General features: G+C 39.6%; 1 protein-coding gene across 4 annotated transcripts in view; it reads left to right on the plus strand.

The window, feature by feature from the left end:
* Window positions 1-15,231, plus strand: part of cnot10 (CCR4-NOT transcription complex, subunit 10) — an 87,212-nt gene that overhangs the window by 26,781 nt on the left and 45,200 nt on the right. For all 4 annotated transcript variants that reach the window (XR_011352161.1, XR_011352160.1, XM_069920982.1 and 1 more), the window contains exons 12-16: window positions 1,650-1,826; window positions 3,117-3,200; window positions 3,415-3,528; window positions 6,708-6,838; window positions 8,966-9,001. Coding sequence is in view for 2 of the 4 variants with exons in the window: in XM_069920982.1 (XP_069777083.1) it covers window positions 1,650-1,826; window positions 3,117-3,200; window positions 3,415-3,528; window positions 6,708-6,838; window positions 8,966-9,001 (542 nt within the window). In the remaining 2 variants the exon portion in view is untranslated. The remainder of the gene's footprint in view (window positions 1-1,649; window positions 1,827-3,116; window positions 3,201-3,414; window positions 3,529-6,707; window positions 6,839-8,965; window positions 9,002-15,231) is intronic.

Here is a 15,231-nt window from a genome sequence, read left to right on the forward strand (position 1 = left end):
TTAAATGCTGGAGTCTGACTTCTAATTCTAATGGTCTGTTCTAAATTAGAAAAGCTAGACAATGAAATATTCAACAGTTATGTTCACTGGAAATTTGAAATTTCCTGATTACCGTAGATTAAAAGGTGATTTAGGAAGGCTGGAGGAGTGGTCTGAGAAATGGCTGATGGAATTTAATACAGATAAGTGTGAGGTGTTACATTTTGGAAAGGCAAATCTAAATAGGTCATATGCATTAAATGGTAGGCTATTTGAGATGTGCAGAGCAACAAAGGGATTTAGGAGTGATGGTAAATAGTACCCTCAAGGCTGATACTCAGGTAGATGGTGTGGTGAAGAAGGCATTTGGAATGTTGGCCAAAATTGGAGTATTGAATTCAAGAGTAGGGAGGTTATGATGAAATTGTACAAGGCATTGGTGAGGCCAAATTTGGAGTACTGTGTACAGTTTTGGTCACCAAATTATAGGAAAGATATAAACAAAATAGAGAGAGTGCAGAGAAGGTTCACGAGAATGTTGACAGGATTTCAAGGTTTGAGTTACAGGGAAAGGTGTGCAGACTGGGGCTTTTTTCTCTGGAGCATAGAGGATTGAGAGGGGACTTGATAGAGATGTTTAAGATTTTAAAAGGGACAGACAGAGTAAACGTGGATAGGCTTTTTCAATTAAGAGTGGGGGAGATTCAAACTAGAGGGCATGGTTTAAGATTGAAGGGGGAAAATTATAAGGGGAACATGAGGGGAAATTTCTTTACGCAAAGGGTGGTAGGGATGTGGAATGAGCTTCTGACAGACGTGGTCGAGGCGGGATCATTGGTTACATTTAAGGAAAGACTGGATAGTTACATGGATAGGAGAGGACTGGAGGGGTATGGACCGGGTGCTGGTCAGTGGGACTAGGAGGTTGGGGATTTGTTACAACATGGACTAGTAGGGCTGAACTGGCCTGTTTTGTGCTGTAAGTGGTTATATGGTTATATTAGAGACCATGCATTACAAGTATTGTTAGGCATCATACAACACAAAAACACATCTAGTCTGTGTTGAACTATTCTGCCTCGTCTCATTGACCTGCACTTAGACCATATCTCTCCGAACCCCTCCCATCCATGTACTGATCCAAATTTCACCACTTCTAATGGCAGTTCATTCTATACTCTTGCCACTCTGTGTAAAGAAGTTCCCCCTCATGATCCCTTTAAACTATCGGTTCTGTTGGTTTTTGAAAAAATGAATATTCCTCCCTTCTTCTCCTGACAATTTATTTTGTTCAGTGCTGTACTGGTTCAAAATTGTAACTAAGAAAACTGGTCGAAAAATCTATTATGAGGAAGTGCAAAGAGTTATGATCTGGAATGTACTGCCTGAAAGGATGGAAGATATTGATTCAACAGAACTTGCCAAAAGGAAATGCTTCAGAAGAGGCAATGGGTCTAATTGAATAGTTTCCTCAGTTGGCAAAGGTGTAATGGGCTGAATAGCCTCCTTTTGTGCGGTGTCACTGTGGTCGTTTCTGTCTCGGCAGAGAGTGTTTGCTGATATGGGAAGCTGAACCTTGCGAGCCTTTTTGAATAGTAAAGGATGCATTTTAATTCGGATATTAAAAATAGGAATCCTATGATTTACCTGGCTTCATTCTTTTCAAACAGTGATGGACAGTCATCAGCCATTCCAGTAGCCAGCATGGAGTTTGCAGCCATCTGTCTAAGGAATGCTTTACTTCTCCTCCCTGAAGATCAGCAAGAAATGAAGAAAGATAATGGTTTAAGAAATTTCAATCAGTCAGGCACTGGTGAAACCAACAGTGAAAGTAATGAGACATGCAGGTACAGCACAACGAAAGGTGTGTTTATTGGTCAGTGGAGTAGAGTGGAATTTTAATATATTGATCAACTTGTTGACTATCCTAAAGGATTAGTGTAAGTGTTTGAATTAAAAATATCAGAAGGCAGCAATATCTGAATATGGGGTGGTCTTCCTGATTATTCCCCGTGGTCCTCTCCTTCAGCAACACTCTTCCCCCCCCCTCCCCCCCCCCCCCGTTGATCAAAAGCCATTGCATGTGCATGATTTAATCCTCTTCAATTCCTCACCTTTCTCTCCATCCTCCCCCTTCACCATGCCAATTGATCTCACTTCCACTGCATCTCTAATGAGACCTAGTAGTTGGTGAACAGTAGCTCCATTTAAAGGTCGGTAAGATCCAGGTCATCATTTCACCATAAATCCTCTTCCCTTGTTATAAGCCACATCTCCTTCCACAGAAACAAGTACATTTGTGCCTCCTTCATTATTTGTAGTTAATAGCATCTCATTTCTTTTACTGCTCAAGGACAATAAACAACAGCAGGTACATGAGTCACTGACTTGAACCACTTTGAACCTTCTGGTAAAGGTACTCCCACAGTACTGTTGGACCCAGCAGTGATCTGGAAGGGAGCCTGAAGGCACAATTGACCACATGTCTGGGGGTAAAGGTCACAGGTTTGACTGCTATGGGAGTGGCATTACCAATGAGTATTTTCAACTGGAACACACTGCATCTGCTGGTTTTAGTGGGTTAGGGATTGAATATTCAGGGAGGTGGAGAGGATGCCATTCAAGCATGACTGCTTTATTCTGGATGCAGGGCAAGAAGATAGTATTTCATCATATTCTTGACTTTGGAACACAACAAAAGAGATCCTGGATCGAGGAACTCAGCAGGGTGAACAGCATCAGTGGAGGGTGGGGTGGAGAAACAGAATGGTCAATGTTTCAGGGTTGGAACCCTTCATTGAGACTGAGAGTGTAGAAGGGAGATGGCTAGTACGATGGGGATCGAGGGGGTGGAGTGGCCATCTGTCCTCATTTGCACCTGCCTGTTTCACTAATTCCTATCTAGCCTCTGTTCAACTTATCCCATCCTGTCCCTATTAGACTTTCCATTTTCCCTCTGCACACTCTGTCTTGAAGTGTTCCAACCTGCAAAGTCGACCATTCTTTTCCCCCCACCCCGGCTGATGCTGCTCAATGTTTTTTTTGTGTGGCTACATTCTTGAGAGAGGAAACTCTATTAAACTTGTTAAATAATCAATCAAAATATCTTGCTGAAATTATTTTATCCCATCCTCCAGTGGCAAGCCTCATGAAGGGGAGAAGTACTTGGTTCCAGGCCCACCCTCTTCTCCATTAAGGAAGCAGGAATTAGATAATTTGCGGTAAGGACACATTCCAAAACCTCATCCACTTCCCTAATGTACCTCAAGACGTTGCTGGGGTGGGAGAAAGTGGAATGCATCCTAAAGAGTGGCAAAAGTAGAGATAATATAAATTCTAGAACATATCTTGGCTCCAAACTGAAATCCAGTGATGGATGGAATATTATGATTCAGGGCTAATTATATCACATGTCACGTTCGCTTTTTTTTTAAGGTGCTCCATTTTGGCTGGCAGTGCATACGTTGCCCTTGCACTTGGTGACAACCTAATGGCCTTAAACCATGCAGAGAATCTGTTACAGCAGCCCAAATTGTCTGGATCTCTAAAGTAAGTAACTAAAGATATACAGCCATATAGTTATTATTAAACAGGATTGATTGAACCGAGTGAGGAAATTACTTCCTTAAAATTTGCCTCTTGGGCATTTACTTGAAAAAGAACAATATAGCCTTTTTTGCAAATGGTCTTGGTCTTTTCTCATAACTCTGCATATTTTTCAAAAGGAAACCCGCTATAAAAGGAAAAAATGTTGTTGAAACTGGAAGTGAGAAAGGATGTGTGAGAGATTCAGTAACAAAGTATGGAGACCCAGTGATATCAGGGTGGAATGTGAATTTGATAATGGGGGACTAGCAGAGTGGTTTAAGTTACCGATGCTCAACTGAGCCTCAGCTGCCCTTGGGCCAGAGCTTCCCATGCTGACTCCAACCACATGACTCCCAACATAGACACCTACTGTAGTCCCGATCTCACTAACTTATCCTCTTTACTACTCCTTACCCTTCCCTATAACCCCTCATCCTCTCTGCCCCCTTCTCCACAACCCCTCCTCCCTGCCACATGCCTCCTCCCCCGCCGCCTGCCTCCTCTCCCTGCCACCTGCCTGCTCTGCCCACCGTCCCCGCCAGTATAATTGACATAGTCTTGAAAATATCTGTCCAGTACTTCTTCAATCCAGAGCAAGACCAAAACGTGTGTTAGAGTGGCCACTTGTGATTTACATCTATCGCACAAAGGACTAGCATTAGGAAAGATACAGGCCAATTTATCTTTCAACAGATGAAGGCGATGTACCACTTTAAACTGAATCAATGCATGTCGGGCACATAATGAAGAGGTATTAACCTTTCCAAAAATCTTTTCTCAAAGTTCCTCTGGGAGAAATGACTGAAGTTCCAATTCCCAAGCTTCTCTAATTTTTTTTTTTTTTTTTTTACAAGAGATTGATTGCAATTTTAATAATTGTAAATATTACCTATTAAACCCTTATGGGAAAGATTCAAATGAATCAGGTTGATATGATATAGGAAAGTTAGTATCTTATTCAAAAAAACTTCTAACTTGGAAATATCTAACAATTGTGACTTTTGTATATTATATTTAGGCATTAAACATTCATCTATAAACAGATCAGAAAAATAGACAATTACTTTGATTTTCCAAAAAGAAAAGGCTTGATACATTATAGATGATGAGAAAAAAATAGTGGAGATAAATAGTACTAGATAAAGCAAAATTTTTTAAATCAAAAAATTTGCGAAATGCAAACTGTATTGTATGTTTAAATATTGGGTCAGAAGTATGTCTGCTAATCTTAGAAATTGTAAAAGGAAGAGCAGCTCCCAATAAGGAAGCTAATGAATACATCCGTGTGGATTTCAGTTCCAAATCGATCCAATGAGGGCATTTTGGTTTGTCAGAATAATATACCTGGAAAATAATATCAAATATTAACTGCACAATAATAAAATCTAATATTAGGTAAAGCCATACCACCATCTTTCTTTAATTTCTGCAAATGAAATTCAATCTACTCAATCTAGTGTTATTATTTCATATATAAGAAGAATGTTAGTCAAAATATGATATAGGTATAAAAACTGGAACCTGCTTGAAATATATGCAAATGTTTGTGTAAAAGTTATCATCATTGCGGCTGCCTCAAGCACCCGTAGGGGCTGGTCAACTTCATTCACTGTGCTCAACGATCTCAAACTCACTTGGTCCATCTCTGACAGCACTCTTTCCTTCCTGGATCTCTCTATCTCTGGAGACAAGCTTTCCGCTGACATTTATTACAAGCCCATTAGCTCCTGCGACTGCCTTGACTACAGTTTCTCGGACCCTGTCCCCTGCAGAGATTCTATTTCTCTGTCTCAGCCGCATCTGTTCCCAAGACGAGCTCTTCTAGTCCAGATCTTCTGAAGTGTTCGCCTTCTTACACAAACGTTGCTTCCCCTCCACCACCATCAACTCCGTCTTCACCTGCATCTCCTCCATTTCCAGCTCATCTGCCCTGGCCCCCTATACCCCCAGACACAACAAATATTGAATCCCCCTCATCGTCACCTACCACCCACAAGCCCTCTGCATCCACACATTATCTTCCATGGTTTCCACCACTTAACAACCGGATCCCACTGCCAGATACATCTTTCCCTTCTCTGCCTTCCGTAGGGGCTGCTCCCTCCATGACTCCCTCATGCACTTATCCATCCCCATCAATCCCTACCCCCCAGCACCTTCCCTTGTGCACCCACACCTCCTCCCTTACCAGAGTCCTGGACCCCAAACAAGCATTTAAAGTGGAACAACATTTCACATGTATTCAGAGGGCTGATTTACTGCATCCAATGCTCCCTTTGTGGCCCTCTCTTCATCAGAGAGACTAGGCGCAGATTGGGAGGTGGCTTCGCTGAGCACCTTCGCTCTGACTGCACCAGTGATGGGAGCCTCCCAGTGACCAACCATTTCAATTCTGTGTCACACTCCCACGTCTGTTATGGTCTGATGTACTATCCACCAAGACCATCCGCAAATTGGAGAAATAGCACCTGACCTTCCATCTGGGCACTCTCCGGCCAGATGGCATTGATGTTGACCTTTCTGGTTTCTGCTGTCCTCTTCCCCCCCCCTTCCCTTCCCCTTTCCAGTTCTCCTCCTCCTCCTCCCCCCCCTTCCCTCTCTGTTCACCTGCCTCTGTGACTACACCTCCCCCCCCCCTACTTTTTTGTTCAGACACCTGCCGACATTTTTCCATGCCTTGATGACGGGGCTCAGGCATGAGGCATTGGTTTGCTATATAAAGGACACTGCTTGATCTGAGTTTCTCCAGCATTGTGTTTTTGCATAGAGGTTTAAGTTACTAAGTTAGCATTCGAGAACTAAACTAATGAGATAGTTCAAATCCAATGACAGCAAGTGGGAAATTTAAATTTTTAATTCAAAAATCTGAAATAGAAATACATTAATTTTGATCATAGCATTTCAGATTGTAGAATGCACTAATCTCTTTGTGTACAAAGTATGCCGTACATGCTATAAGGTTGTCTCTAGACTAGTCTCTCAAATGGCCTGGCAATCCACTGCTAAAGGGCAAACAGATTGGCAATAAACACCATTGATATCTAGAACCTATGAATGAATAGGGATGGTGTTGGAATGATTGGTGAGCAAGCACTTCTCTTACTTTGTGCATCTAATTTCTGATGTTTGATTGTGTTCAGGTTTCTGGGTCACCTCTATGCAGCAGAATCCCTCATTTCCCTGGACAGAATCTCTGATGCCATCACTCACTTGAACCCTGAAAATGTCACTGATGTGTTCTTGGGAGTTTCTTCAAATGAACAGGACCAAGGTAAATAATTTCAAGTTTTTAATCATTTATCCATTTGGGGGCATTTTTATCAGTAGGTTGATCTGACACGATATTCCATTTTAAGGACTTCTCTCCCTCCACTGCAGAGTCATAGAGTGATACAGCACAGAAGGAAGCTTGAATGAGCTATTGATTAACAACATTTCCTGCTCTTTCCTCAATCCTGGGTTTTTCTAGCTCTCTTGTAATATAAACTTTCATTGACTTGTTATTCTACTTTTCAACAAGTCACCTTTTAAAATAAAAACACAAATATTGCACTCTTTTTTTTATGCCAATTAAATCTGTCTCCATCCCATCTGAAGCAATTTTCAAACTCGTCTAATCTCCCCTACTCCAGGGAGGACAACACCAGCTTCTCCGTTCCCTCGACAACAGAAGCCTATCTTTGCAAGGGTAATTTTAGTAATCCGTTCCGCATCCTTTCCAAGCCTTTGACATTGTGGGGGGCTGAGACTTCAGTTAATTGATTTCTTGGGAGTAGTTGAGCCAAGTTTTCACCATTATTCAAATGCTTTCTGAAAATTCTTTCCATCTGTTATTTCCTTTGATATCTAGGTTTTGAAAATAAAGATAGAACGTAAAAGTTTTTTTATTTGAGAAATTGGAAAAATGTGTATGCTTCCCCATAAAGTTGTTCAAGTGCTGCTTGAAATGTATTTTACAAGTTCATGGGCTTGATTACTGACAAGGATATTTTTTTGGCATGGAGTTACTCGCCCTCAATCACTGATGTGTATTTGGCAATTGCACGTGTTAGTAGCTACATTCCTAAGCAGTACGTTCAATCAATGACAAGCTCCTCTCTGGTGTTAGCAAATCCTTGGACCACTCATCCTTTCCCCTTCAAGCAAGAATCCTGTTTTTTTTTTCACACTATAATTGTTTCTGAGGCACTTTCTTGCTGAGTCTACACTCTCCACTTGGTAGCTCTGACGTCTTTCATGCTTCTAGTACTTGAGGCTTCTGTCCTCCAGTACTTGGGAATCACAAATCTCCTGTGATTGCTCTTACCATTTATAGTCGTGTAATCATCGATACCACATAACAGTCAATTCCCACCTTTGGCCCAAAAATTGGGTGTTTTTGTAGCACCCATGAAAAAGTCAACCCACCCCCACCCCCCTTATCTTTGTCCCCAACTGCCCACTCATCTGAGCTCCTACTGACTGCGGATCCTCGCCCCAGCTGCCCCCCACACACACCGCACACCCCACACACCCCCACACCCCACACACACACACACCCCCACACCCCACACACACACACACCCCCACACCCCACACACACACACCCCCACACCCCACACACACACACCCCCACACCCCACACACAGACACACACCCCCACACACAGACACACACCCCCACACCCACACACAGACACACACCCCCACCCACACCCCCACACCCCCACATCCCCACACCCCCACACACAGACACACACCCACACACCCACACCCCCACACACACGTATGGTAGTTTTTGGAGCTGATTCCAAAATGTAGCCATCTGCTGATACGAAGACTACAGCTACACTATTCCTGTGATCCCAGTAGTCCCCTCCTAACATAGAGATCTCTCTTCTGCTACCATTGATCCAAGGGCTACTGTCTGCAGATGAAGTCATGAGTTTAGTCCTTGTAACCAAAGCATTTCCCATCACCTGCCTTACGATTGATATTCACGATGAGGACATTTGTTGGTAAAGCTTGGAGTCTTTTGCCCCGTCCCTACTTACTTGCTCCTGAAAATTACCACTTGGGAGCTGGTGAAGTTCCCATGGTGAAGGCTGTTGTTATGAAACTGGTCTCATGATTTTGACCCAGTTACAATGAGATGGGCCCAATGCTTGTGCAAGTTGCAATGGCTTATGATTCGGAAGAATTATGGGAAAGTGCGTTGTTCTGTGTGTGCTGCTCTTGTCTTTCCAGGTGCTGGAGATTGTGGATTTGTGAGGTGTTGTGCAAGTTACATTGTGCAGATACCAGGATGGTTTTAACTTTAGCTTGTAGAATGACGTAGGAGATTGCAGTGATCAAACTAACACACATTGTGGATGCTTGAAGACGGCAGATAATTGAGATATTTTGACATTTCTTTTCAGGCACCGATCGTGGAGAAAACGAACAGATGGAGAGCTGTAAGTGTGTACTACTTTAAAAACTTCACGTATGCAAACAAAATATGGCCATCACTAAAATTGGGAATGAAATTGGAAACTGCTGGAAACGTTCAGCCTGTCAGCTGTCATCTGTGGAGAGAAGCATAATAATGTTCCATGTTGGTGATCTATCAGAGCTGGACGATGGTCAGAGATTGCTCAATTTCTAAGAGCAGAGCATGCCTCAGAGTTGATGTGAAGGGAGAAAGAAAGAATAATTGTTTTAAAAAGTGCTTAACCATTTCATGACTCAGAAGCCGAAGCATTTTGACTTACTTGCATTCCTTTTACATATATATTTGGTGGTTGCATGAGGCATAGAAGTTAGGGGTCTTTTCTGTGATATCACGAGTGATTAATATTGTGTTGGCTTTCTTGCATTGTCAGGCAACAGCTGCCTATACAAGCCTTACCACTGCACGCTGTTGACCTGTGGCATCTTCCAATCTAGCATTTTAAAATTGGCATCCTTTTGATCAATTCCTCAGTGACTTCAGTCTTTCCTATTTTTGCAGCCTCTTCATCTCTCCAATCACAGATCTGTTTTCTCTTCTTGTGTTTTCTGGCTTTAATCCTTTTACTGATGGACAGCTGTCCCTGCCAGGTGTCTTGATCCACAACTGCAGAAAACTTTTCCAAAACAGCCAGGATGTTGCCTGGATTGGAGAGCGTCTTCTGAAGCAAGGTTGACTGAGCTAGGGATTTACTCTTTTGAGTGATGGAGGCAGGCTTAATAGAGATATATAAGATTGAGTGGCATAGATAGGGCAGACAACCAGCACCTTTTTCCCAGGATGACAATGGCCAACACTAGAGATCTGAGTTGAGGAAGGTTTAGGGGAGATGTCATAGGTAGGTTTATACAGAGTGGTGGGTGTTTGGAATACGTTGCCAGAGGTGGTGGTGGAGGCTGGTACAATAGAGACATTTAAATGACTCAGATAGGTACATGAATGTAAGGAAAATGCAGGGTTATGGGCTGTAAAGTTGGGATGCATTAGACTGATGGTGGGGTAGGTTTATAGAGGCCGGCACAACATTGTGGACCAAAGGGGCTATACTGTGCTGTAATGTTCTACATTAACACCAACCTTTCTGTCTTCTTGAAATACTGCTTAAAGCTAAACCTTTTTACCAAGCATTTAGTTGTCTGTCTTCTATGGTTCTACTTCAAATTTAGTTTCATTGTGTTAGAGAGGATATAGAAATGCAAACAGTTGGGTGAATCTTCTGCTCCAAGACCTGTCTCCAGTCAGTTCACCTAGCTGTTGATCAGCTTTGATTGGTCTGTGTTACCTAAGCCAATCATTTGGCAGAGTCTGACTGATGAGGGCCATGTCCATGGCAGTTGAAAAAGAAGTGACCAAACTAATCCCACCTCTGGCAACGGGCACCTGCAAGTTGCAATTCTTCAAGTACACATCCAAGTACCATGTTGTGTGTTCTATTGTGATAAGAACTTTTGCATTCACCACCTTTTCAGACTAAGTTCCAGACTAACCCAATCTATTAATGTTTTTAAAAAAGCAAGTCTGGAATGGTGAATTCTCTGCAGAATTCCACTGGAGACAGCCTTCTAGTCACATAAACATTACTCTTTGCTTCTTTCCATAACTAATTTTGGATCCAATTTGCCCCTCTCCCTTGAATCTCGGGCCTTGTTCTTTATTGAACTGCTTCCAAGTGGCACCTTGTTAAGAGCTTTGCCAAAATCCATGTTGAAATGTTTGTCCTTTCAACCTTGTTAGCCTTCAGAAAAATCATATTAGTCAGGTGTGATCTCCCTTGCTGGTTGTCCCTGATGTATCTGTTTTCATACACTCATTTTAGATCCCAATAATTTGCCCAGTACTTGAGTTAAACTAACTGCCTTGTAATCAGTTGATTTATCCCTCTTGTAATAAACAAGGTACAATAGTAGCAGTTCTCCAATCCCCTGACATTGTTTTGTTAACCAAAGGTTTGAAAACCTTTAGTTGGAGTCTCCAATTTCTTCCCTTGCTGATTTTAACAGATGTTAATTCATATCAACTACAACTTGGTGGTTTGTCCTTTTGGTAAGATTTTAACACTTAATACTTCCCCTTTTTAGTATGTTTATCACTTTCAATAATTCATTCTCATTTTCCATAGCAACCCTTAGAATTTCTCATGTGAAGAAAGTTGTAAAATATTCATCAAGAACCTTCTTAACATTGATTCGTTCCTAATAGGACTTTTTTAAAAAATATTTTATTTATTAGAAAACAAAGTAATAACCATAATTACAGAATTAAAATTAACTAATTATCAAAAAGCAGTTTACAAGGTTACGTAGGAAAAAAACCTATAAAATCTAAAATAAAAAATCTACAACCTTGCCCCTCCCCTTAACCTAAATCTACCACCCTATTCCCCATTTTAAAAAAAAGAGAGAAAAAAGAAAAGAGATAAGGAGAACAACTTCAGTCATTTATTTAGTATTCAATGTGGAGATCGAGCCGCACCCAACCAGTTTCAGATTTTCAAATTAAAATAATCCAGGTATGGGCTCCAAATCTTTTTAAATGTATAATATTGATCTCTTAAATTGTTATCTTCTCCATTGGAATGCATGAGCTTATTTCTGAATGCCACCTTTGTAAGCTAAGCTCCATCTGATCTTTCCATGAAACAGCTATACATTTCCTTGCTACAGCTAAAGCCAGTCTCAAAAATGCCATTGGAAATTTATCTAATTTATGTAATAAAGCCATTTCAGTAAGGTCCCCAATTTAAAAAAAAATCTTTTGGTCTAGAGAAAAATATATTTTTAAGATTTCCTGCAAACAGTCTCTTAATTTAGCTCAAAAACCTTTAATCTTATCACATGCCCAAACTGAATGCAAAAATGCACCCTTCTGCTTATTACATCGAAAACACAAATCTGAAGCACTCAGTTTATATCATTTCAAACGTTCAGGAGTTAAATATAATTGATATATAAAGTTATAATTTACCAATCTATACCTAACGTTAACTAATTCTGTCATAGTATCTTTATTAATCTCCTCCAATTATCTATATCAAACTGAATCCCCAAATCTTCCTCCCACTTAAGTCGTAATGTATGCAAATCCACCTTAGCCATTTTCCGTTGTAATAATTTGTAAATTTCTGAAATAAATCCTTTCCAAAATCTCAAATTAATACTTCAAATTAATACTTCAAATAATGATTTTTTTAGTAATTCCAAATGTCTCCCTAAACAATCATGCAACATTTATTTAAATTGATAATAACAAAAAAGTGTATTATTAGGAATTTGGTATTTCTCCTTCAACTTATCAAATGATTTTAAAAAACTACTCATCTCAAAACAATCATTTACTGTTCTTATTCCTTTCTCGTTCCAAATTTTAAGGAGGTTATTGTCCATCGTGAAAGGCAAACTCTTATTTCTCTTTCTTTCTTTTTCAATCTTTTTATTATTATTATAATTTATAAACACATACAGTTCAAAGAGATATAAAAAAAATACATAGTAAGTAATGAATTAATACAGAGATATTAAACAATAATATTACAGAATAAAAATATATCATAAAAAAAAAATTTTGATCAGTTTAGGGTGTGAACTATCTCTAAAAAAAAGATATAATTAATAACAATATATGAAAAAAGAGAGAAAAAAAAACCCCAAAAAAGAAGAAAAAACAAATCTGAATTAAAAAAAAACTTAAAAAAAAAACCTACAGATATAGCTAAACCACGCCGATCACTCCGATCTCATCTTACAGCCCAATTATCATACATAATCATAGAAAGAAAACAGAGCCAGATCAACTCACCACAAATGAAAATATTGAATAAATGGTCGCCAGGTTAACTCAAACTTAGAAGGGGATTCATAGACAGAGTTTCTAATTTTCTCTAAATTTAAACATAGTATAGTTTGGGTAAACCATTGGAAAACAGTGGGAGGATTTACCTCTTTCCAATTTAATAGTATAGATCTTCTAGCCATTAGTGTAAGAAAAGCAATCATACAATCCGCAGGAAGAGATAAATAAGTCAAATCTATCATAGGTAATCCAAAAATTGCAGTAATGGGATGTGGTTGTAAATCAATATTCAAAACAGTAGATATAATGGAAAAAATTTCCTTCCAATAATTCTGTAAAGAGGGACAGGACCAAAACATATGTGTAAGGGAAGCTATTTCCAATTGACATTTATCACATATAGGATCGATATGAGAATAAAAGCGATGGAGTTTATCTTTAGACATATGAGCTCTATGAACAACTTTAAACTGTATTAGTGAATGTTTTGCACATAGAGAAGAAGAGTTTACCAGTCGCAGAATTTTATTCCAATTTTCATTAGAAATATGAAGGTTGAGTTCTCTTTCCCAATCATTTTTAAACTTTTCAAAAGTCCCAGAATTTATTTTTGTAATTATATTATACTTATTTCTCAACAAAGGAGTATATCTGGATAATCCACCTGGCATTCCTATAATTTTAGTAACCTCCTCCCATATACTTATCAAATTAAACAAAACCAGAGATTTATAATTATTATCAGCTTTACTCATCCATTTATAAATAAACTGAACTAATCTCTCCAATTCTATTCAATTCGATATCTAACCAAACTACCTAAATCAGATATTCTATTAATAATTTTCAGTTGAGCTGCTTTACAATAATTCTCAAATTGTGGTAACTGCATTCCATCTTTCCAAGTTAGTTTATGCATTGAAACACACTTCATCTTTCCCTTCCATAAAAATTTCCTCACCACAACATTTAAATCCTTAAAAAATTTATTCGACTTTTTTTTTTACATGGTATATTCTGAAAAAATATTGTAATCTAGGAAATATATTCATTTTTATACAATTCGCTCTACCAACCAACATTAACGGTAAATCCTTCCGACAATGACATAAGTTCACTCTTATTCCAATTCACTTTATAACCAGATACCTCCCCATACTGTAACAATCTTTCCTGCAATGCTTTCAAAGATTCTTTTGGATCAGTCAAATATACCAATACATCATCTGCAAATAAACTAATTTTATATTCCTTTGAATCTGATACAATGCACTTTATTCTTTCTTCTTGCCTTATTACTTGCGCTAAAGGTTCAATCACCAAAGCAAATAATCCCAGAGCAAAGGACATCCTTGTCTTGTAGAACGGTGCCTAATAGGACTTGCTTTTTCTTTATCCTCTTACATGTCGTATATTTTTAAAAAAAAACTTTGGATGTTCTTTAACTGCGACTTTTTAAAAATATCCTTGTTTTCATTGTTTCCCTTTTTCATGCTGATACTTTCTGAACTCTTTCAGACTTTGTGTTTTTTTTAATTCTGAGGAAGCGGAGTGTCTTCTAGTGTCACACAAGGGACTCCAGATGCTGGAATCTTACTCTAAATAAATATTGCCGGAAGAACTCAGGGGGAAAATAAATGTTCGACGTTTCAAGATGAAACTCTTTAGCAATACTTGTTATATAAATTAGAAACACCTCTAACTTCATCTGCAGTATTCAGCACTCCCAGTGTATCTGCCTCTGCATTGATGAAACAAAACACAGACTAGAGGACTGTTTTGCAGAATGTCTATGCTCTGTCTGCAGTGGCTATCCTGAATCTCCGTTGCATTTTTTTTCCATCCCATTCCCACACCTGACTGACCTGTACTGCCAGAATGAGACCCAACACAAGCTAGAGGTACAACACAATGCATTCCTCCTGGTCAGTCTACAGCCCAATGGAGTGAACATAGAATATTCTAATTTCAGGTAACAAGTCCCTACTCTCTTCTGTACTTCTCTGCTCTTCCTTTCATCCCCTTTCCCGCTAACCCAGCCACCCCACTATGGTTCCATCGCCCTTCACCCCCAGCTCTCACTGAATTCTTATGCACCCCATCTCCTTTGGTTCTATCTACCCTCTCTTTGTACCCCTATGCTCAACTTGTTAAATTCTGGCACTGGCAATCTTTCTTTGCTAATTTCCCCCACCCAACACTGTGACGTCTTCCTTCACCTGACCCCTTTGTTTTACTTACCTCCCTCTCCCTTTGTTATCTGCCCATCTATTGCCTCTGTGCATCATGCTGGACCTCTCCCTGCTTCACCAATCCCACATGGGGCCCCTGTCCCACCTCTTTCACTCTGTCCTCTTACACAAGTTTCTCTACTACCTATCCTCAGCCTTGATAAAAGGTTTCAAC

The sequence above is a fragment of the Narcine bancroftii genome, chromosome 2, assembly GCF_036971445.1.
Source record: "Narcine bancroftii isolate sNarBan1 chromosome 2, sNarBan1.hap1, whole genome shotgun sequence".
NCBI lineage: Eukaryota > Metazoa > Chordata > Chondrichthyes > Torpediniformes > Narcinidae > Narcine > Narcine bancroftii.